This window comes from Protomyctophum parallelum (assembly GCF_964188405.1).
Source record: "Protomyctophum parallelum genome assembly, chromosome: 18".
In the NCBI taxonomy this organism is placed as follows: Eukaryota; Metazoa; Chordata; class Actinopteri; order Myctophiformes; family Myctophidae; genus Protomyctophum; species Protomyctophum parallelum.
The window spans coordinates 7,770,275-7,794,606 of NC_139716.1; the positions used below are offsets into that span (position 1 = coordinate 7,770,275).

Consider the following 24,332-nt stretch of genomic DNA (forward strand, 5'->3'; position numbering starts at 1 on the left):
CATTTTAGGGTTGTGGTAAATCAATTAAAATGATTCTGACAGCAAAACATTTCTCAATGTAGATGTGTGTTATACATAAACGGAAAGAATTTGATATGATATGATCTGTGGTCTTTCTTTCTTCCCCTACACACAGCAACAAGAAGACACGTTCCAAACCCACAATGAATGGACCAAACTCAACCAAAGAGACAACTTCTGACCAAGAAGGTATGAGCCAACAAACTGCACCAACTGTACAACCTTGTCTTCATATCTATAATACGGAGTGGTCCTGTAATGTATAGCCTGTCTTGTATTCACTTAGAATCTCCGTCAAAGGGACAGAGTCAGGCCGCTGTTTTCCATGGCTTGCATAATCAGGGTGCCAACGGTTACCTGAACTCTGTTCTACAAATCCTCTTCATGACAACTGAGTTCAAAGAAAGGTTTGATATGGATATCTGCTTACGAACATAACACAAAACCATCAATTCATATAGAATTATACAGTATAGCGATCATTAGGCTATTTGACTATTTTCTGAAAATGTTTCAATGTTTCAATAAAATCTATTCTACTTAAATGTTCTCAAATAGAAACTTGAATCAAATCTTTTTTTTTCTTATTTCAAATTGATTAGAAAGTGTTGTAGGCCTACGTTTTGACAAAATGACAGTCAAAATCAGACCCAAAAGTCTTTGCTTTGCAGCATGGTCAATGTTTCAATGAGACGGTTCTTTTCCCACACAGGTTAGATGCAAAAAATATTATGACCTTCAACTGCTAAACTTTTTTAAAAAATTGGAAAAAGGAAGCTGCAGAACAAATGCCATCACTGCAACATTTGGGATTCAAAATGGTATGTTGATAAATCAGTGATAACAGCAAAAGAGCAGAGAGCCAGAGACCATCACTTATCGAAGACTAGTCTAGTTGTTTAATTCAACTTTCATTGTGTTGACTTCTCTCATGTGTTATTGTACAGTTTTTGTGCAATGTGATGCTGCTGAATGCTTAGAGAAGATTTTAAGTATGGTCAGCTCCAAGGCATCTGAGGTGAGAAACTGTAAATCACTGCCTGCATGCAAAAAGAAGAACAAAATATATATTGTAAATAAATATACATTTACAGCATGGTAATAATTCTATTTTTTATTTAGGTCTTCCAAGGACAGTTGAAACACAGAACTCGGTGTTCTGACGGACACATTGTGAATGAGCAAAAAGCCTCAATTTGGACCCTGCCACTACGAATGGAAAATCAAGACTACAGCTTGGTATAGGAGAACGTTAATGTTCATTATTTAACCATCTTTTGTGTGCTGTGAGATATGGATGTCATTTTGAAATTAATTACAATGTTGATGCATTTCCAGGAAGAGGGCATTGCAATGTTTTTTGAGCCTACATCAGTCAGTGCAGACAATTCGGTGTATTGTGACGACTGTGAGGGAAAGGCAAAGGCAATCCTTGTGAGTTTTGGAAATTTTTATTTTGCTTTTTCCCACCACAATTTAATTGTCTTAGATGTATGTATGTATGTACGTACGGTATATAATATATGTATATCAATTTATTTTCATTTATTTTTTGTATAAATTTATGATTTATGTACTGATTCATTCCAGTGTTGTCTAATGTTTACTTAGGAGTGCGAAATGGAGAAATGTCCCCAGATTCTGACTGTACTCAAGACCATGTCAAACTTCAAAATTGACTGCTCTGTAGATGTGCCACATATTTTACAGATAAAGGTACGAAGAAGCCACCATTGGTTGAATGGCGTTTCTACTATTCTATTTTTGATGCACAGCTTTGTGTGTTTGTGTGTATGAGCACAGAATGTGTTTGTAGCGCAGAATGTGATGGATCTGATTAGCTGAGCACGGAATGTGATGTATGATGATAAGAGCGCCCCTCACTGCACACAAGTGTGATTTTTATTTAATAATTGTATCTCATTACTTTTTACATGTTTTCATTTGTATGAATATAGAACGTCAAGTATCAACTGTATGGAATGGTAAATCACTTTGGTACTCTGAGTGGTGGACGTTACACCGCCACCATCCAGTCTCTCAATAACACCTGGCATGACTTTAATGACCTGAGGGTCTGTGAGGTGAGTAGAAACATTAGTGCATACTACAAATACATTTTTCGGATTTTCCCATTGATATTTCAGAAATATCTATTATTTTAAGCCTATAATCCCTAGAACAGTGGTTCCCAAAGTGGGGTTTGGGGACGCCTAGGGGTCCTTGACAGAGTTCCAGGGGGTCCCCAGCTAAATGATAATTAGGAACCAAATGGACCTTTATGGGTCTATAACTCAGAGAGTGTACAATTTGGTTCCATTTGTACACTCTCAGAGTTAACTTAACATTGATTTTACAATATAAATTGGTGTCCCAGAGATAGAAATGGCATTAAATGGGGGTCCGTAGTCAAATGCATGTCAAATAAAAAAGCTATAAGCTTCCACCTATGCCTTTCGATCACCTTAAAATAATGTTTAATTTGAAATTTGAAAAAAAAAAGATGGAAATAAACAATTATTCATTCAAACTGGGGGTCCTTGAAATGAAAATGGTTGAAAATCGCTGTTAGAGCCGTAAAAATCTTCTCTTCTGGGGGTCATTGGCATACATTTTCTAATGGGTTCTGTAGGATAATGAGTGTCGATTTGGGGGTCCTTGACATGAAATAGTTTGGGAACCACAGCCCTAGAAAGCAGGGTTTTGTGGTCATTATTCACCAGGATCCTGGATAACTTGATTCTATAGGCTTAATTAATTTATGTAGCCTAAATATTTTCTGGGAAATATGAATGGGGTCGGGAACGATGGAACCAGAAAATGGCCGGCACTGCTATGCCCCATACTTGATCCTACTCAGTCACAAGCAACGCGTTTTGAGAAAGGTAACAGTGACAAAATTACAAAGTGTCATTTTGCTTTAGGTTTATTCAGAGAATGAATCATGTCATTTTGAGTATCCAACATCTATCACGATGAATGGATCGGTACAATAACGTTTCCAGCCATGGTGAGACTACATGCGGTTATCAAGTGACCTACTCTATGAGGTTTTCTACCCGACAGACGATATATGAAATGTTAAATATATGTTAAATAGCTTGCCTTAAGTAACTGAATGTCAAATGCTACATCTTGCAGGCTCAAGATGAACGTTTTACACAAAACGACACACACAAGTAAGCTATGTCACATATGCTCTTTATTCATCTATGCTCTTTTATCTCTTAGAATGTGGTCTCTTTGGTATTGTATCCAAAAGATAACTATGGTGTCAAATGTATCTTTTACTTCTTCAGATCCACTAGTGCATACCTGATCATGTACAGGAGAGGTAAGGGATACTATTACATAATCAATGTCTTCAGATATACTTTAGCATCATGAAAACTCCCTAGTTTGACATTTCACATGCTACATAAAGCATGATGAAATTTTGAAATTTTCGCCTTCTATAGGTTGTTAATGGAATGGTCACATATTATGCCAATTATGAAAATTGCTCAACATATGCAAGTTAGCATCCGTTGTTTTAACTTATAGGTTTTTCTTTAAATTTTCAGAACATATTCCTGATCAAGACAGTGGTCAGAGAGCTCATGAAAAAGCTGGAGAAGTGCAACCTGAATCAGGTTGGTTCAGGAAAATAGTTTATCAAGTTTATTGATCCTCATAAGCAGATCAACCGTTTTACTTTTAAGCCATGCAACTGATCCTTATTTCTGTTTTGCTTGACATTTCTAGGAGATACTCCTAGTCTTCAAGGCCATGAGGTCAGCCGAGAGCCTTTTTCTGCTTCTCATTATAGTGAGAAGAATGACTGCAAACTCAAGAAAATGGAGAAAAATGAGAAAGTCAACAACCCCAAGAAGACACGTTCCAAACCCACAATGAATGGACCAAACTCAACCAAAGAGACAACTTCTGACCAAGAAGGTATGAGCCAACAAACTGCACCAACTGTACAACCTTGTCTTCATATATATAATACGGAGTGGTCCTGTAATGTATAGCCTGTCTTGTATTCACTTAGATTCTCCGTCAAAGGGACAGAGTCAGGCCGCTGTTTTCCATGGCTTGCATAATCAGGGTGCCAACGGTTACCTGAACTCTGTTCTACAAATCCTCTTCATGACAACTGAGTTCAAAGAAAGGTTTGATATGGATATCTGCTTACGAACATAACACAAAACCATCAATTCATATAGAATTATACAGTATATCGATCATTAGGCTATTTGACTATTTTCTGAAAATGTTCAAAATATATTTTTATTTATTGAAACTACATTGTTTCAATAAAATCTATTCTACTTAAATGTTCTCAAATAGAAAATTGAATCAAATCTTATTATTTTCTTTTTTCAAATTGATTAGAAAGTGTTGTAGGCCTAGTTTTGACAAAATGTCAGTCAAAATCAGAACAAAAAGTATTTTCTTTGCAGCATGGTCAATGTTTCAATGAGACGGTTCTTTTCCCACACAGGTTAGATGCAAAAAATCATTATGACCTTCAACTGCTAAACTTTTTTTTAAAATTGGAAAAAGGAAGCTGCAGAACATATGCCATCACTGCAACATTTGGGATTCAAAACGGTATGTTGATAAATAAGTGATAACAGCAAAAGAGCAGAGAGCCAGAGTCCATCACTTATCGAAGACTAGTCTAGTTGATTAATTCAACTTGCATTGTGTTGACTTCTCTCATGTGTTATTATACAGTTTTTGTGCAATGTGATGCTGCTGAATGCTTAGAGAAGATTTTAAGTATGGTCAGCTCCAAGGCATCTGAGGTGAGAAACTGTAAATCACTGCCTGCATGCAAAAAGAAGAACAACAAAATATATATTGCAAATAAATATACATTTACAGCATGGTAATAATTATATTTTTTATTTAGGTCTTCCAAGGACAGTTGAAACACAGAACTCAGTGTTCTGACGGACACATTGTGAATGAGCAAAAAGCCTCAATTTGGACCCTGCCACTACGAATGGAAAATCAAGACTACAGCTTGGTATAGGAGAACGTTAATGTTCATTATTTAACCATCTTTTGTGTACTGTTTGTGTGCATTTTGGAATTAATTACAATGTTGATGCATTTCCAGGAAGAGGGCATTGCAATGTTTTTTGAGCCTACATCAGCCAGTGCAGACAATTGGATGTATTGTGACGACTGTGAGGGAAATGCAAAGGCAATCCTTGTGAGTTTTGGAAATTGTATTTTCATTTATTTTTTGTATTTATTTATGATTGATGTACTGATTAATTCCAGTGTTGTTTCATGTTTACTTAGGAGTGTGAAATGGAGGAGTGTCCCCAGATTCTGACTGTACACCTCAATGTATTTGAATTTGATTACAACACCATGTCAAACATTAAAATGGACTGCTCTGTAGATGTGCCACACACTTTAGAGATAAAGGTATGAAGAAGCCACCATTTGTTGAATGGCGTTTCTTTTTTAAGAAGCGCTAGCCTCCTATTCACAGCTTTGTGTGTTTGTGTGTATGAGGACGGAATGTGTTTGTAGCACAGAATGTGATGATCTGATTGGCTGAGCACGGAATGTGATGGATGACGATGTATAGTATGATTGATGATGTATGATGATAAGAGTACCATGCACTGTGGCGCTCCGCGCCTGTAACCCCTCTCCTACGCACATGCACACGCACGCACGCACGTCACGCAGACTTTGACACTCCTACGTCACGTGCCCGCGGGGCTACGAGAATGCATGAATGGAACGGGAGCGAGTTTGAGGAAGTGACACTGACAGCTGTGAGCTGTCATCTCGACAAACGGTTCATAGTTTGTAGCCAGCCGTGGGACTGCCCAACACCACGCCATCCTAACCGTGAGAGTAGTGGTTTCCCCGTCGGAGCGTGGCTGCTCGTCCGACGCCCGGCTCTCGCTGGCGTCGCTGACAACACCGTGTCGGTATGGATTAATGTGGATCACCCCGGATCGTAGATGCGGACACGCTAACCGCGTCATCTTTCAGTAAGGGATTTACACAGCGCTCTGAACATGACTGTCTGACGTGCGGACTGACGTTGTTTTGTTTTGTTATTTCATTTGTTTGGGGGGGAACACTCAACTCACAAACTGTGGATACTGGTGCTGCGTGCCTGAACGTTATTTGTACATCATATCGTTTGTCACGTGACGTGACGTGGGAACATTGAACAGTTATTATTGGATTTGGTTTGGTGTCACTGTTGATTGAATATACAATACACTGCTCACGTAAATGAAGTCCTCTGTGTGTGCGTGTTTCCTTTGTGATTCTGTATGGTATTGTTGTGTGTCTACTGTTTGTTTCAGGGGTTGATATATTTGTTTGTCTATCCCTTGTACGGTGGTTGGGGCTGTTATTATTTTACCTATTTTTGTCAGACTGGGTCTCTGACTGGCACCCCGACGCGAGCTCGCCCCAACAAACCGCTACATAAAAAGTGGCACCCCAGATGGGACCCGAACCCACAATCCCTGGCTTAGGAAAAAAAGCCAGGGATTAAAAAGTGGCACCCCAGTCTCATAGCACTGGAAAATCAAACAAACAAAAACGTGTGCACACAAAATAAAATACCAATGAACCCACAATCCCTGGCTTGGTCTAAAAGGAAAACACACTGGAGGACAACGCAGTTTATTCAACAAACAAACAAAGAAACGACCAAACAAAAACAAAAAACAGAGCACTGGGAAACAAACCATCATCATTTCAACTAAAATCATTTTCATCAACTAAATCACCATTTCAACTAAAAACCAGGAGACAATGTCAAACAAAATGGAGGAAATGGTGCAAAGAATGCTTATTTCTCTGGATGACATGGGAACATCAGCAGGGGAAGCGGATGAGTCTGGTGATGAACAGGCAGCTCCCCCTGGTGGCAGTGAAGGAGATGGATTGAGCCATTCACCTGGAGAGCAGGCTTTATCTCCTGGAGAACAGACCCCAGTCTCCGTCACGGACCGGGCTGTTTTAGATATGGATCTGGTTGTGGAGGAACCCGTCGCTGCCCCAATGCAGCCACTACACCAATATGATCAGTTCAAAAACAGCTTCAATACTCTGGAAAAAGGTCAAAATAAAATCAGGGACGCACTGTATAACATAAAAATGGAGCAACACGCTGCTGTGCAGAAAATGAATGACACCTTGTCTGCTCTAAAAGAGAATTTAACTGAGAGACAGGAGCAAGGGGAGCAAAAAATGAAAGATCACATTAAACAGCATGCAGAATATCTCAGGACACAGTTGGTGGACACCATCAAGTGGAGGCTTCACCAGTACCAGGTGGAAGTGCTCAAGGATGTCCACAGAGTCATGACTCCAATGGCCGAGACAGTCACTCACCTGCAACAGGACATAACAACATGTCATGGTTTATTGAGCAGTGTGGCTGAGGAGGTTACCAACATTAAACAACACACCCTCCAAACTTCACAGGCCTCTATACCACCACCAGCAGGACAAAGCACCGCTATTCCATTGCTGCTTCCTTCTGTCGCTCTACCTTCATCAGGGCCCAAGGTCGATGCTCGACTGCAGTCCACCATGCACGCTGCTCATGGTGGAGAGCCATTCCCAGCGCACATGGGCTCTCCTATCCAGGGGGCCCTGGGGGGAAGAGTGATGAAGAGCCCAATCCGATTACAATTCCCTTGTTTTGGTAGGATGGAAGATGACACTGATCCTCTCACCTACCTGGAACAGTGTCGTGATTATCTGGCCTTGAACCCACTTTCTGATGAAGAGTTGCTGGCCACCCTGCGCAACGTCCTGTTCGGCACAGCCCGAGACTGGTGGGACGTGGTCAGGCGGGAGACCTCTACATGGAGGGAGTTTGAACAGGGTTTCCTGTCAGCATTTCTCTCAGAGGACTATATGGATGAGCTGGAAGAACGGATCAGGACAAGAGTGCAGGGAGATGGGGAAAGCATCAGAGACTTTGCTTACATGTTCAGAGCGCTCTGCCGGCGGTGGAACCCAGATATTACGGAGGGAAAAGTCATCCAGCTCATATTGAAAAGCATTCACCCGGCACTGGCGAGTCAGCTGAGAAGCAGCGGGGTCAAGACTGTGGATGCTCTGGTGAGGCTGGGACAGCAACTGGAGAAGGACAAGGAGAAGCAGCTACACCAGGAGGCCACCAGGAAACACGTCCCAGCAACAAACAAACCGCAAACTGCAGTAACTACACCCACCACCGCCCCACAAACATCGTCCTCCGCTGCTCAAACATACTGCTGGCGATGTAAGGGATCACATTCACCCCACAATTGCCCAAACTTTGTGTCCAATAAAGGGAAAAATCCAAAGTCCACGGACCAACCGCCATCTTCATCTGGGCCATCCACCAGCAGCAACCCCATAATGCATGCGGTGACACATCAACGGCCACCACAGCAGGTTTTCCCCTTCAACTCCAGACCTTTCCCTCGCCAGCTGGCTGTCCCCATAACCCTTGGTGCTGTGAGGGTCAGGGCTATGGTGGATTCTGGATCTTCCTACACACTTCTCAGTGAAGAGCTATGGGGGGCCATTAAAAAGAAGGACGTGGAATTACAACCCTGGGAGGGAAAGCCCCTGTATCTGGCAGATGGAGGAGAAAGATGGCCATTGGGATGGCAGGATGTGGTGGTAGACCTACATAACCATACCTGCACACTTCCGGTGGTAGTACTTTCAGCACAAAGCCTGGCCTTCCCTGCAGTTCTTGGTCTGGACTATCTAAGCCTAAGTGGCCTACAGATCGATGTTGGCCAGAATTCCTACTGGTTCAGGAACAAGAGGGAGGAAAAACTCTACAGTTTTGAAAAGGAGACAGAGATCCTCACGGTAGCGGAGAAGAAGGACGTGCTGTCTTTTTACACAGCCATTGATCCACGCCGGACCACACAGGTCACTCCCCCCTCCCGGGACGCAGAGCTGTGGGAGAAGGCAGTGGAGGAAGCGGAATTGGATGGGAATGACAAAAAGCAGTTGTTCGAGCTCCTACAGAGCAATGCTGATGTGTGCACCTCTGCACTGGGCCAAACAAATGTGCTCAAACACAAAATCTTCCTTACACAGGAGATGCCAATCAAACAGAAGTCGTACCGGGTCTCCCCGGCAAAAATGAAGGTGATGAAGGAGCTAGTCGAGGAGATGCTAGCAGCCGACATCATTGAACCCTCCTCTTCGGCTTGGGCGTCTCCGGTGGTCCTCATCCCTAAAAAAGATGGGAAAATCAGGTTTTGTGTGAATTACATCAAGCTCAACGCAGTGTCACAAACCGATGCTTACCCTCTCCCCACCATACAGGAGATCTTGGACTCACTGGCCGGCTCGGTGGTGTTCTCCACCATCGATCTTCAAAGTGGCTACTGGCAGTGCCTCATGGACGAGTGCAGCAAGGACAAAACCGCCTTCACCTGTCCCTTTGGCCTGTATGAGTTTAAAGTGATGCCCTTCGGTCTCAAAAATGCACCAGCAACATTTCAGAGATTGATGGAACTCACCTTAGGAGAGCTGAAAGGCAATATTTGCTTTGTATACCTGGATGACATAATTGTCTACTCACCATCTTGGGAACAGCACTTCTGCGACCTGCAGCGGGTGTTTCAAAAGCTCAGGGAGGCGAGATTGACCGTCAGCATGAAGAAATGCAACTTCTTCCAAACGTCCCTCAAATTTCTGGGTCACTGGGTCTCGGCGGCTGGAATTCAGGTGGACCCCGACAAAACCAAGGCGGTCGACGAGTTCCCTGTGCCAACTAACATCAAGGGTGTTCAGCGGTTCCTGGGTATGTCGGGCTGGTACCATCGCTACGTCCCAAACTTCTCTCAGGTAGCAGAACCCCTGAACGCCTTGAAACGCAAAGGCGTTAAGTTCAAGTGGACCCCTCAGTGCCAAGGGGCTTTCGACCACTTACGAGAGTGTCTGGTCTCCCCACCCATCCTAGGCCATCCCAACTTTGACCTCCCTTTTGTCGTCTATACCGATGCCAGCGACGTTGGCCTTGGAGCGGTGCTGGCTCAAAAAACTGGGCTTGGCACAGAAGAGGTCCTGGCATACGGCAGCAGGAGTCTGAACAAGGCAGAACGCAATTATTCGGCCACGGAAAAGGAGTGCTTGGCGGTGGTGTGGGCTCTGGAAAGGTGGCGTTACTACCTGGACGGAAGGGTCTTCACGGTGGTCACAGACCATGCAGCATTGCTGTGGGTGCTCAAGAGCCAGAGACCCAATGCACGGCTCACTCGGTGGGCTCTCCGGTTGCAGGAGTTCACGTTCACCGTGGAATACAGGAAAGGAAAGTACAACATCGTTCCTGATGCCTTATCCAGAGCTCCATACGATTTCACCCCAACCACCAGCTTGCCACCTGCCTGTGCCACCCTGCTGTCAGTCAAGGCGGAGGGGGGAAAGGAGTTGCCCATCTCGGATGAGCAAATTTGGAGAGCGCAACAGGAGGATGCAGACTGCCAGCGGCTGTATCAGGCTGTGATGGATGAAGGAGAAATCACTTTATCAGAGACCACAAAGTACACCATATTGGAAGACAAAGTGTACCGAGTGTTACAACTTCCACATAAAACCATTTATCAAGTCTTCATTCCTGAGAGTCTCCGCTCGCAGCTGTTTCAGCTGATCCACGAGGACCCATTGGCTGGACACCTGGGCAGGTACAAGACCTACAAGAGGTTGCTAGGCCTGGTCTACTGGCCACGAATGAGCCTGGATGTTAAAGCATATGTACAGAACTGTCAAGTGTGTCAACGCTACAAACCTGAGAGCCGCAAGGTCGCTGGGAAGCTACAGCAGACGGTCGTGAACCACCCCTGGGAGATGCTGGGTGTGGACTTGATGGGTCCCTTTCCTAGGAGTTCCAAAGGAAACGTCTACCTGTTGGTATTTGTGGATTACTACACCCGTTGGGTCGAATTATTTCCCCTTCGCAAAGCCACAGCAGAGACGGTATCCCGAACCCTCATTCAGGAAATCTTCACCAGATGGGGGGTCCCCAACTACATTTTGTCTGACCAGGGATGCCAGTTTGTCTCCTCCTTGTTCAAAGCCACCTGTGACAAATGGAGCCTGAAACATAAGAAAACCTCCGCCTACCACCCCCAAACCAACATGACAGAGAGAGTGAACCGGACCTTGAAACAAATGATCGCCTCCTATGTAGGGGAGAATCACAAGCTCTGGGACAAACACCTGCCCGAATTCCGGTTTGCTCTCAACTCGGCAGTCCACGAATCCACCGGAGTCACCCCAGCGGAACTGAACCTCGGGCGAACCCTCCGCGGGCCTGCCGATGTCCTGCTCCAACCCAGAGGGGCGACACCTGACTCTTCAGCCTACAAAACAATAACCAAACTTCAGGATCTCACCACATTTGCACAGGAAAACCTCACAAAAAGTAGAACCAGACAAAAAAGGAATTATGACAAAACTCACAGAGACCAGCAGTTTCAGGAAAGAGACCGGGTATGGCTTCGGTCCCATCCACTATCCAAGGCAGAGAAAGCCTTTGCGGCCAAGTTGGCTCCCAAGTGGCTAGGGCCATACCGCGTTGTGGCTCAGGTGGGCCCGGTCAACTTTGACGTTGTCCTGGAGGACAGTGGGGAAAATAGGAAGGTGGTGCATGTGGCACGCTTGAAGCCCTGTTACCCCACTGCTCAGGAAGTGGATAAGCTGGAGAGAGAGAAGGTCATGGCCATATTCAATGAGGAGAGTGACGACGAGGACTTTTTGGGCTTCCCTACTTCGTCCACCAAACTTTCCTCTGCGCTAGTGTCCACTGCTCAGGAAGTGGATAAGCTGGGAAGAGAGAAGGTCATGGCCATGTTCAACGAGGAGAGTGATGACGAGGACTTTTTGGGCTTCCCCACTAGCCCAACGGCCTCCTCCACAAAACTTGCCTCTGCGCTAGTTCCTACTGCCCAAGAGTGGGATATGTTGGAGAGAAGACGGCTCCGGGAGATCTTTGAAGAGGAAACGGACGAGGAATCGTTCCCCGGCTTCCCGTCTAGTCCACATGCCTCGGAGAAAGCCTTTTCACCAGCTGAATGTTCGGACAGGGAGGCAGAGGACGGCAGAGGAGGAAATCAAGCTCAAACCCTTTGCAGCTTTTCTTCAAGGGGGGGGAAGTGTGGCGCTCCGCGCCTGTAACCCCTCTCCTACGCACATGCACACGCACGCACGCACGTCACGCAGACTTTGACACTCCTACGTCACGTGCCCGCGGGGCTACGAGAATGCATGAATGGAACGGGAGCGAGTTTGAGGAAGTGACACTGACAGCTGTGAGCTGTCATCTCGACAAACGGTTCATAGTTTGTAGCCAGCCGTGGGACTGCCCAACACCACGCCATCCTAACCGTGAGAGTAGTGGTTTCCCCGTCGGAGCGTGGCTGCTCGTCCGACGCCCGGCTCTCGCTGGCGTCGCTGACAACACCGTGTCGGTATGGATTAATGTGGATCACCCCGGATCGTAGATGCGGACACGCTAACCGCGTCATCTTTCAGTAAGGGATTTACACAGCGCTCTGAACATGACTGTCTGACGTGCGGACTGACGTTGTTTTGTTTTGTTATTTCATTTGTTTGGGGGGGAACACTCAACTCACAAACTGTGGATACTGGTGCTGCGTGCCTGAACGTTATTTGTACATCATATCGTTTGTCACGTGACGTGACGTGGGAACATTGAACAGTTATTATTGGATTTGGTTTGGTGTCACTGTTGATTGAATATACAATACACTGCTCACGTAAATGAAGTCCTCTGTGTGTGCGTGTTTCCTTTGTGATTCTGTATGGTATTGTTGTGTGTCTACTGTTTGTTTCAGGGGTTGATATATTTGTTTGTCTATCCCTTGTACGGTGGTTGGGGCTGTTATTATTTTACCTATTTTTGTCAGACTGGGTCTCTGACTGGCACCCCGACGCGAGCTCGCCCCAACAAACCGCTACAGCACTCACTGCACAAGTGTGATAATTTGATCTCATTACTTGTTACATGTTTTCATTTGTATGAATAGAACGTCAAGTATCAACTGTATGGAATGGTAAATCACTTTGGTACTCTGAGTGGTGGACATTACACCGCCACCATCCAGTCTCTCAATAACACCTGGCATGACTTTAATGACTTGAGGGTCTGTGAGGTGAGTAGAAACATTAGTGCATACTACAAATACATTTTTCCCATTAATATTTCAGAAATATCTATTACTTTAAGCCTAGAATCCCTAGAACAGTGGTTCCCAAAGTGGGGTTTGGGGACGCTTAGGGGTCCTTGACAGAGTTCCAGGGGGTCCCCAGCTAAATGATAATTAGGAACCAAATGGACCTTTATGGGTCTATAACTCGGAGAGTGTACAATTTGGTTCCATTTGTACACTCTCAGAGTTAACTTAACATTGATTTTACAATATAAATTGGTGTCCCAGAGATAGAAATGGCATTAAATGGGGGTCCGTAGTCAAATGCATGTCAAATAAAAAAAGCTATAAGCTTCCACCTATGCCTTTCGATCACCTTAAAATAATGTTTAATTTGAAATAAATAAATAAAAGATTGAAATAAACAATTCATTATTCATTCAAACTGGGGGTCGTTGAAATTAAAATCACTGTTAGAGCCATAAAAATCTTCTCTTTTGGGGGTCCTTGGCATACATTTTCTAATGGGTTCTGTAGGATAATGAGTGTCGATTTGGGGGTCCTTGACATGAAATAGTTTGGGAACCACAGCCCTAGAAAGCAGGGTTTTGTGGTCATTATTCACCAGGATCCTGGATGACTTGATTCTATAGGCTTAATTAATTTATGTAGCCTAAATATTTTTTGGGAAATATGAATGGATTCGGGAATGATGGAACCAGAAAATGGCCGGCACTGCTATGCCCCATACTTGATCCTACTCAGTCACAAGCAACGCGTTTTGAGAAAGGTAACAGTGACAAAATTACAAAGTGTCATTTTGCTTTAGGTTTATTCAGAGAATGAATCATGTCATTTTGAGTATCCAACATCTATCACGATGAATGGATCGGTACAATAACGTTTCCAGCCATGGTGAGACTACATGCGGTTATCAAGTGACCTACTCTATGAGGTTTTCTACCCGACAGACGATATATGAATTTAAATATAATGTTAAATAGCTTGCCTTAAGTAACTGAATGTCAAATGCTACATCTTGCAGGCTCAAGATGAACGTTTTACACAAAACGACACACACAAGTAAGCTATGTCACATATGCTCTTTATTCATCTATGCTCTTTTATCTCTTAGAATGTGGTCTCTTTGGTATTGTATCCAAAAGATAACTATGGTGTCAAATGTATCTTTTACTTCTTCAGATCCACTAGTGCATACCTGATCATGTACAGGAGAGGTAAGGGATACTATAACATAATCAATGTCTTCAGATCTACTTTAGCATCATGAAAACTCCCTAGTTTGACATTTCACATGCTACATAAAGCAAGATGACATTTTGAATTTTTCGCCTTCTATAGGTTGTTAATGGAATGGTCACATATTATGCCAATTATGAAAATTGCTCAACATATGCAAGTTAGCATCCGTTGTTTTAACTTCTAGGTTTTTCTTTAAATTTTCAGAACATATTCCTGATCAAGACAGTGGTCAGAGAGCATATGGCAGTCAGAAACAGGGAGAACAGGAGACACCATTTGACAGTCAGACCCATGGAGGAGTGAAGGGTATTGTCCAAAAGGAAGCATGTGACGGAAAGAAGGATGGTTCCAGGATATCAAGACCAAAGAACACAGGCTACGTTAGTCCATGTAATCTGGACCAACCTGAATCAGGTTGGTTCAGGAAAATAGTTTATCAAGTTTATTGATCCTCATAAGCAGATCAACCGTTTTACTTTTAAGCCATGCAACTGATCCTTATTTCTGTTTTGCTTGACATTTCTAGGAGATACTCCTAGTCTTCAAGGCCATGAGGTCAGCCGAGAGCCTTTTTCTGCTTCTCATTATAGTGAGAAGAATGACTGCAAACTCAGGAAAATGGAGAAAAATGAGAAAGTCAACAACCCCAAGAAGACACGTTCCAAACCCACAATGAATGGACCAAACTCAACCAAAGAGACAACTTCTGACAAAGAAGGTGCCAACAATTCTGACAAAGAAGGTGCCAACAAACTGCACCAACTGTACAACCATGTCAGATCTATGCTACCGAGTGTATTGTATAGCCCGTCTTGTATTCACTTAGAATCTCCGTCAAAGGGACAGAGTCAGGCCGCTGTTTTCCATGGCTTGCATAATCAGGGAGCCACCTGTTACCTGAACTCTGTTCTACAAATCCTCTTCATGACAACCGAGTTCAAAGAAAGGTTTGATATGGATATCTGCTTACGAACACAACACAAAATTACCAATTCATATAGAATTATACAGTATTTCGATCATTAGGCTATTTGACTATTTTCAGAAAATGTTCAAAAGATCTTTTTATTTATTGAAACTACATTGTTTCATTGTGTTCTCAAATAGAAACTTGAATCAAATCTCTTTTTCTTTTTTAAAATTGATTAGAAAGTGTTGTAGGCCTACGTTTTGACAAAATGTCAGTCAAAATCAGACCAAAAAGTCTTTGCTTTGCAGCATGGTCAATGTTTCAATGAGACGGTTCTTTTCCCACACAGGTTAGATGCAGAAAATTATTATGACCTTCAACTGCTAAACTTATTTAAAAATTTGGAAAAAGGAAGCTGCAGAACAAATGCCATCACTGCAACATTTGGGATTCAAAACGGTATGTTGATAAATCAGTGATAACAGCAAAAGAGCAGAGAGCCAGAGACCATCACTTATCGAAGACTAGTCTAGTTGAATAATTCAACTTTCATTGTGTTGACTTCTCTCATGTGTTAATTATACAGTTTTTGTTCAATGTGATGCTGCTGAATGCTTAGAGAAGATTTTAAGTATGGTCAGCTCCAAGGCATCTGAGGTGAGAAACTGTAAATCACTGCCTGCATGCAAAAAGAACAACAAAATATATATTGTAAATAAATATACATTACAGCATGGTACAGTAATAATTATATTTTTTATTTAGGTCTTCCAAGGACAGTTGAAACACAGAACTCAGTGTTCTGACGGACACATTGTGAATGAGCAAAAAGCCTCAATTTGGACCCTGCCACTACGAATGGAAAATCAAGACTACAGCTTGGTATAGGAGAACGTTAATGTTCATTATTTAACCTTCTTTTGTGTGCTGTGAGATATGGATGTCATTTTGGAATTAATTACAATGTTGATGCATTTCCAGAAAGAGGGCATTGCAATGTTTTTTGAGCCTACATCAGCCAGTGCAGACAATTGGATGTATTGTGACGACTGTGAGGGAAATGCAAAGGCAATCCTTGTGAGTTTTAGAAATTGTATTTTCATTTATTTTTTGTATTTATTTATGATTGATGTACTGATTAATTCCAGTGTTGTTTCATGTTTACTTAGGAGTGTGAAATGGAGGAGTGTCCCCAGATTCTGACTGTACACCTCAATGTATTTGACTTTGATTACAACACCATGTCAAACTTCAAAATGGACTGCTCTGTAGATGTGCCACGCACTTTAGAGATAAAGGTATGAAGAAGCCACCATTTGTTGAATGGCGTTTCTTTTTTAAGAAGCGCTAGCCTCCTATGCACAGCTTTGTGTGTTTGTGTGGATGAGCACGGAATGTGTTTGTAGCACAGAATGTAATGATCTGATTGGCTGAGCACGGAATGTGATGTATGACGATGTATAGTATGATTGATGATGTATGATGATAAGAGTACCATGCACTCACTGCACACAAGTGTGATTTTTATTTAATAATTTGATCTCATTACTTGTTACATGTTTTCATTTGTATGAATAGAACGTCAAGTATCAACTGTATGGAATGGTAAATCACTTTGGTACTCTGAGAGGTGGACGTTACACCGCCACCATCCAGTCTCTCGATAACACCTGGCATGACTTTAATGACTTGAGGGTCTGTGAGGTGAGTAGAAACATTAGTGCGTACAAATACATTTTTCCCATTGATATTTCAGAAATATCTATTCTTTTAAGCCTAGAATCACTAGAACAGTGGTTCCCAAAGTGGGGTGTGGGGACGCCTAGGGGTCCTTGACAGAGTTCCAGGGGGTCCCCAGCTAAATGATAATTAGGAACCAAATGGACCTTTATGGGTCTGTAACTCAGAGAGTGTACAATTTGGTTCCATTTGTACACTCTCAGAGTTAACTTAACATTGATTTTACAATATAAATTGGTGTCCCAGAGATAGAAATGGCATTAAATGGGGGTCCGTAGCCAAATGCATGTCAAATAAAAAAGCTATAAGCTTCCACCTATGCCTTTCGATCACCTTAAAATAATGTTTAATTTTAAATTTGAAAAAAAATCGAAATAAACAATTATTCATTATTCATTCAAACTGGGGGTCGTTGAAATGAAAATCGCTGTTAGAGCCGTAAAAATCTTCTCTTCTGGGGGTCATTGGCATACATTGGCATACATCTAATGGGTTCCGTAGGATAATGAGTGTCGATTTGGGCGTCCTTGACATGAAATAGTTTGGGAACCACAGCCCTAGAAAGCAGGGTTTTGTGGTTATTATTCACCAGGATCCTGGATGACTTGATTCTATAGGCTTAATTAATTTATGTAGCCTAAATACTTTTTGGGAAATATCAATGGGGTCGGGAACGATGGAACCAGAAAATGGCCGGCACTGCTATGCCCCATACTTGATCCTACTCAGTCACAAGCAACGCGTTTTGAGAAAGGTAACAGTGACAAAATTACAAAGTGTCATTTTGCTTTAGGTTTATTCAGAGAATGAATCATGTCATTTTGAGTATCCAACATCTATCACGATGAATGGATCGGTACAATAACGTTTCCAGCCATGGGGAGACTACATGCGGTTATCAAGTGACCATGAGGTTTTCTACCCGACAGACGATATATGAAATGTTAAATATATGTTAAATAGCTTGCCTTAAGTAACTGAATGTCAAATGCTACATCTTGCAGGCTCAAGATGGACGTTTTACACAAAACGACACACACAAGTAAGCTATGTCACATATGCTCTTTATTCATCTATGCTCTTTTATCTCTTAGAATGTGGTATTGTATCCAAAAGATAACTATGCTGTTAAATGTATCTTTTACTTCTTCAGATCCACTAGTGCATACCTGATCATGTACAGGAGAGGTAAGGGATACTATTACATAATCAATGTCTTCAGATCCACTTTAGCATCATGAAAACATTTCACATGCTACATAAAGCATGATGACATTTTTTATTTTTTGCCTTCTTTGTTAATGGAATGGTCACATATTATGCCAATTATGAAAATTGCTCAATTATGCAAGTTAGCATCGGGCAGTTTCTACATGCTACAATACTCAACCTATCTAACATAAAACTTTGGTTTAGGCCTACTCAACATGCCTGGGTTCATAGGCTATTGTTTGTTAGGTTCGGCCCGCTTTCTAAAAACCTGCAGACTGGGTGTCGGGTAGTGCCCTCTAATAACTGAGATATATAGGCACATAAATACCTATCTGAAGACATAGGGCTGCTTTGCGTGTCTTAAGTACCAGGTTTTATTACTTAACTTAAGACCTGGAGGCGTGGTCAATGCTCTTTGGCCACTCAGAATAGCCAAATGGCATTGATCACGCCTCCAGGTCTTAAGTTAAGTCCACAAATAAGGCCCTGTCGCCCCTGATATATTTGTTGACCGCATTTTGCACTTTATATTTGGTTTATTCACGTTTGGTTTGCTCACTGTTGAAATTAGCTTCTTTGCACATATTTATTCACAACAGTATCCTGTATCCTGCCGTCCAGGTCACTGGCTACCCTCAGCCATGGCCCCCAGCCCTCCCTCAGCAGCAGCGATGGCCCCCAGCCCTCCCTCAGCAGCAGCCATGGCCCCCAGCCCTCCCTCAGCAGCAGCCATGGCCCCCAGCCCTCCATCAGCAGCAACCATGGCCCCCAGCCCTCCGTTAGCAGCCACCACGGCCCCCAGCCCTCCCACAGCAGCAGCAACCATGGCCCCCAGCCCTCCGTTAGCAGCCACCACGGCCCCCAGCCCTCCCACAGCAGCAGCCATGGCCCCCAGCCCTCCGTTAGCAGCCACCACGGCCCCCAGCCCTCCCACAGCAGCAACCATGGCCCCCAGCCCTCCGTTAGCAGCCACCACGGCCCCCAGCCCTCCCACAGCAGCAACCATGGCCCCCAGCCCTCCGTTAGCAGCCACCACGGCCCCCAGCCCTCCCACAGCAGCAGCAACCATGGCCCCCAGCCCTCCGTTAGCAGCCACCACGGCCCCCAGCCCTCCCACAGCAGCAGCCATGGCCCCCAGCCCTCCGTTAGCAGCCACCACGGCCCCCGGCCCTCCCTCAGCAGCAGAAACCATGGCCCCCGGCCCTCCCTCAGCAGCAGAAACCATGGCCCCCGGCCCCCCCTCAGCAGCAGAATCCATGGCCCCCAGCCCCCTCTCAGCAGCAGCAACCATGGCTCCCAGCCCCCCCTCAGCAGCAACCATGGCCCCCAGCCCCCCCTCAGCAGCAACCATGGCCCCCGGCGGCCCCCCAGCAGTATGCCCTCCACCAGCCGTACTATGATCCCACCCAGAAGCCAGCCTACGCCTCCTCCCAGCTGGAAACCCTGAGGCGAAATGGACATAGTGCCGAATTTGGTATTGGCCCCCCAGCACGTACCAGCAGCCCCAGGTCCCCCTCCAGTACCAGCCCCTCCACAGATGCCCCCTGCAACCCCTCCAGCGGTGCATCCACCTCCCATTCTGGCACCCACTGCCACCAGGTCATCTTTCCCAACCCAGGTTCCACCAGCCCCCCTCCAGGTGCCCCACCAGCATTGCCCCCCCCCCCCCCCCCACTGGCTTGGTCATCCTCCAGAACCCGTCTCCACCCTGTTTGGGGTTGTATGCTGATCATGGGGCGGCTGAACAGAGATACTGCCCTCCCTGCCTCCCTGGGTATAGCCGGCTCCAACTGATACTAAGGACATTTTCGTCCAATAATAAAAAATAATAATTGGTGGGGCGGCTGTAGAAAGAGGAGCCAGACTGAGTACCTCCAACACACCTGAGTAGAGTGAGTGAATCACACCTGCAACGATTCTTTCTAAGAGAAACGATTTATGTATGATTCATTGCCTGTAAGTTGCCTTTAGTTGGTAATTATGTGCTTTGTTTGAATGTGTTTTTCCTTTGTTTCTGTTTAGCTTTAAAATCATGAACAGTTCCATCAGCTCAATTCCACACCATTCCCTGACTGCCAACCCTGACTGCTAAATAAATGAGAACCTTTTAAATTATCCATCCTGGTCCTAATACTTTTACTGGTATACCAATGCCTGTGTGCTAAAGATAATAACCCACAACCTACAATTCTTACATAATATTTATTGGAAATTGTATACTGTGATATTTGGTGCACTGAACTAGTAAACATTTTAAACTTATGAACTCGTTTGGACATGAATCACTGTTTGTCCGGTGCTCCGATGCGTATGCCGTGGCTGCATGATTTGATAGTGACGTAATGAAGATATGTACCAATACCAGGGTATAACTGGCTGTCGATGGTGACGTAATAAAGGTAGGTTTCAGATTACATACATGTATACATAGAGGCATTACCTTTAATCCACCCGACACTGAAACATATCTTTATTACGTCACCATCGAAAGCCAGTTATACCCTAGCATTGGTAGATATCTTCATTATGTCACTCTCAGAATCATGCGTCCACGGCATACGCATAAAACAACCCAAGTAACCACAGTATACTACTCATCAACTTACAAATTACATATATAAAACTTACATATACATACTTGTACTGTTTATATGAAGATATGTACCTTTATGTTTCAGTGTCGGGTGGATTAAAGGTAATGCCTTTATGTATACATGTATGTAATCTGAAACATAGATAATTATAATAATATATTTAAAAAGGAATGGGGGGGCCGCAGCCCACCCTAGCCCAACGGTAAGTCCGGCTCTGCCCCTGAGTGCAGATGCAAGATCATTTGTGCCCGATAACAAGCCAATAGGTGGCAAGCCCAACTCATCTTCACATTAGGCACAAGACCTAAAAGGGAAAATGGAGTTAATCAGCAAAGCATTCACCCAGCCACAAGGAATCAGCCCACAACAAGCAGCAGTGATCAGCTCATAACAGCTTTGGAGCAACACAATCAAATTACAGCTTTGCTTGTTCAACGACAATCTCTGGCATTCCTGCCTAAACGAGAAATTTAGGTTTTTGATGGGCACTGTTTACACTATCACTCATTCATATTAAGCTTTTGAGCACAGCATTGAAGCAAGGACTGACAACCCTACACTGTACTACCTCGAACAGTACACTAGGGGGCAGCCTAGGGAGCTTGTCAGAAGCTGTCAACATCTGGCTCATGACAGAGGATATGCCATGGCATAGGCTTTGCTGTTGGAGCATTTTGGAAATTAACAGAAAATCACCTCAGCCTACATGGAAAAGGCGCTTTCATGGCCAGCAATACGATCTGAAGATATTTGCGCTCTACAGGCATACAGTTTGTTTATTAGAGGATGTTGCAACGCCATGGAGGAGATTGATTATATGCATGAGCTGAAGACCCTTGAGGACTCAAAGTGCTTTACAGAGCAGAAAAGATAATAAAAGCAAAACAAAACAGCATTAAAACAGGCAAGCAGTTAAAACAATAGGACAATGGTACAAAGATAAGAACAGATAAAATAAGGCAACGACATTAAAAACAAGCAGAATAAAAATAATAATAAAAAAAAAAGATCACTTAAAAGCAATGTTGTAGAGGTGGGTCTTAAGCTGAGCTTTAAAAATGTCTACAGAGGCTGAGTGACGAAGGTACAGTGGGAGCTTGTTCCATGCCGACGGCCCGTAGAAGCAAAAAGCTGCTTCCCCATATTTTTTAGTTGCCATTTTTTTAGGAAAAGCGAGCAGGCCAGCAGTGGAAGACCTTTAAAATAATTTTAAAATCAATCCTAAAAACAACAGGAAGCCAGTGCAGTGATGCCAAAACTGGAGTAATATGTTCTCTCATCTTAGTTCTAGTTACAACTCTAGCTGCTGCATTTTGGACAAGTTGTAGATATAGGATATAAAACGGTTAGAAATCAAAAGAAAGAATATGTACAGCAGAGGCCAGGGGGGGGGGGGGACTTTGATATGTGACTCTGTGAGTGCTGTAGCAGTGGGTGGAGACCGGAGAGTGGGTGGAGTTTAGTCAGAAAGCAGAGCAGAGGACCGAGTCAAGTCATTGACCTCACGACCATCGAATGCCAGTGAGGAAAGTCCCAGACGGTAAAAGCGGGCTTCAAATGTGGACCATCAGAGTGAACCGCTATTTGGAGTTTTTGAAATAGAGATGTCGTCCGACAGCTTTTCAGCTGCTGCGTCAGAGAAGGAACAGATCTACCAGGCAGCCATGCTGAAGCAGCCTGTGATAAAGTTACACATAGGCCTACAAGGTATGTGCATGTTTTCATGTCACTGTACACTTTGATTTCATCTTCAATAGAAAGCACATGTGCAGAAACGTTGTGGGTACTCAGTGGAGAAACGAGTAATGCTTCATCCTAAGTCCTGCTAACACCACCTAGCTAGCACTGCGTGCGTGGTGCGGGGGCACATAGAGATCTTCATTTGTGTTTGTGTTTGACAAATATCTCTGTGTATGTGTGTGTGTGTGTGTGCACATGCGGTTGGGCAAAGGTCTCTTTTGGACAAAGTGCGTGCGTGCGTACAACACAGCTTGCATGTTATTTAAAAAAAAATTATTCATGTTTTTTCCTCTCTCCTCATTCTCCATCCCAGATGTCTTTCCTGCCCAACTCAAACATGTCTACAGCCCAAATAGACCTCTCAACCAATACCAGATAATTCATACAGGCTTGAAGCCCTACGGCTGTGACCAGTGTGGGACTAGGTTCAGCCGGAGCAGTCAACTCAAAAGTGACCAGAGAATTCATACAGGAGAGAAGCCGTATGGCTGTGACCAGTGTGGGATAAGCTTCAGCCAGAGCAGTCATCTCAAAAGTCACCAGAGAATTCATACAGGAGAGAAGCCCTATGCCTGTGACCAGTGTGGGACTAGGTTCAGCCGGAGCAGTCAACTCAAAAGTCACCAGAGAATTCATACAGGAGAGAAGCCGTATGGCTGTGACCAGTGTGGGATAAGCTTCAGCCAGAGCAGTCATCTCAAAAGTCACCAGATAATTCATACAGGAGAGAAGCCCTATGCCTGTGACCAGTGTGGGACTAGGTTCAGCCAGAGCAGTCATCTCAAATATCACCAGATAATTCATACAGGAGAGAACCCCTAGCCCTGTGACCAGTGTGGGACTAGGTTCAGCAGGAGCAGTACTCTAAAAGTTCACCAGAGAATTCATACAGGAGATAAGTCCTACGCCTGTGACCAGTGTGGGACTAGGTTCAGCACGAAAGATACTCTCAAATGTCACCAGAGAACTCATACAGAGGAGAAGCCCTACGCCTGTGACCAGTGTGGGACTAGGTTCAGCCAGAGCAGTCATCTCAAACGTCACCAGAGAACTCATACAGGAGAGAAGCCGTATGGCTGTGACCAGTGTGGGAAACGGTTCAGCCAGAGCAGTCATCTAAAACATCACCAGAGAATTCATACAGGAGAGTAGCCGTATGGCTGTGACCAGTGTGGGAAACGGTTCAGCCAGAGCAGTGCTCTCAAACGTCACCAGAGAACTCATATGGCACTCTCTAATGATGTCATGTAGTCAGAGAGCTGGTAACACTGATGTAGCTGATCTACAAGCTCCCTCACAACACGTTGTGAGCTTGCAGATCAGCTATTTGTGCTGGTTAACACACAAGTATGACCTATGTATTTAATGGACATTACAGTATATACATTTTTTAATTCATAAAATGAAAGTGCTCAGGTGTGCCTGTGATTTTCTTTCTATTTTACATAAAAGTATTAACAAGAGCTTGTTAAATAATGATAACAAATTATTGTTTACGCCATAAACATAAATGGTTAAAGAGTGACACCTGCTGGATATAACACTAACTGCAGTCCTTCTCAAAGCTTTTCATCTCAAAGACCCAGCTTGATATTGATCAGAACAAAAAAGGATGTACAGTACATACAATTGATACAATTGCTTTTTCATGTCAAGGACTCATAAATCAACATTTATTAGCCT

General features: G+C 43.8%; 1 protein-coding gene across 1 annotated transcript; it reads left to right on the forward strand.

The window, feature by feature from the left end:
• Positions 1–98: 98 nt before the first annotated feature.
• On the forward strand, positions 99–23,801 carry LOC310875936 (uncharacterized protein; the record flags this gene model as incomplete). The annotated part of the gene is made up of 25 exons (XM_083789370.1): positions 99–210; positions 308–428; positions 734–842; positions 969–1,039; positions 1,144–1,260; positions 1,360–1,455; positions 1,633–1,737; positions 1,980–2,105; positions 3,163–3,200; positions 3,321–3,355; positions 3,585–3,653; positions 3,766–3,957; positions 4,055–4,175; positions 4,508–4,617; positions 4,744–4,814; positions 4,922–5,038; positions 5,132–5,227; positions 5,320–5,448; positions 13,068–13,193; positions 14,236–14,273; positions 14,394–14,428; positions 18,915–19,706; positions 19,805–19,954; positions 22,963–23,256; positions 23,593–23,801. The coding sequence occupies exons 4-25, from the start codon at positions 1,016–1,018 to the stop codon at positions 23,799–23,801; spliced, it is 3,090 nt and encodes a 1,029-aa protein (XP_083645496.1). The 5' UTR covers positions 99–210; positions 308–428; positions 734–842; positions 969–1,015.
• Between the last annotated feature and the right edge of the window lie 531 nt (positions 23,802–24,332).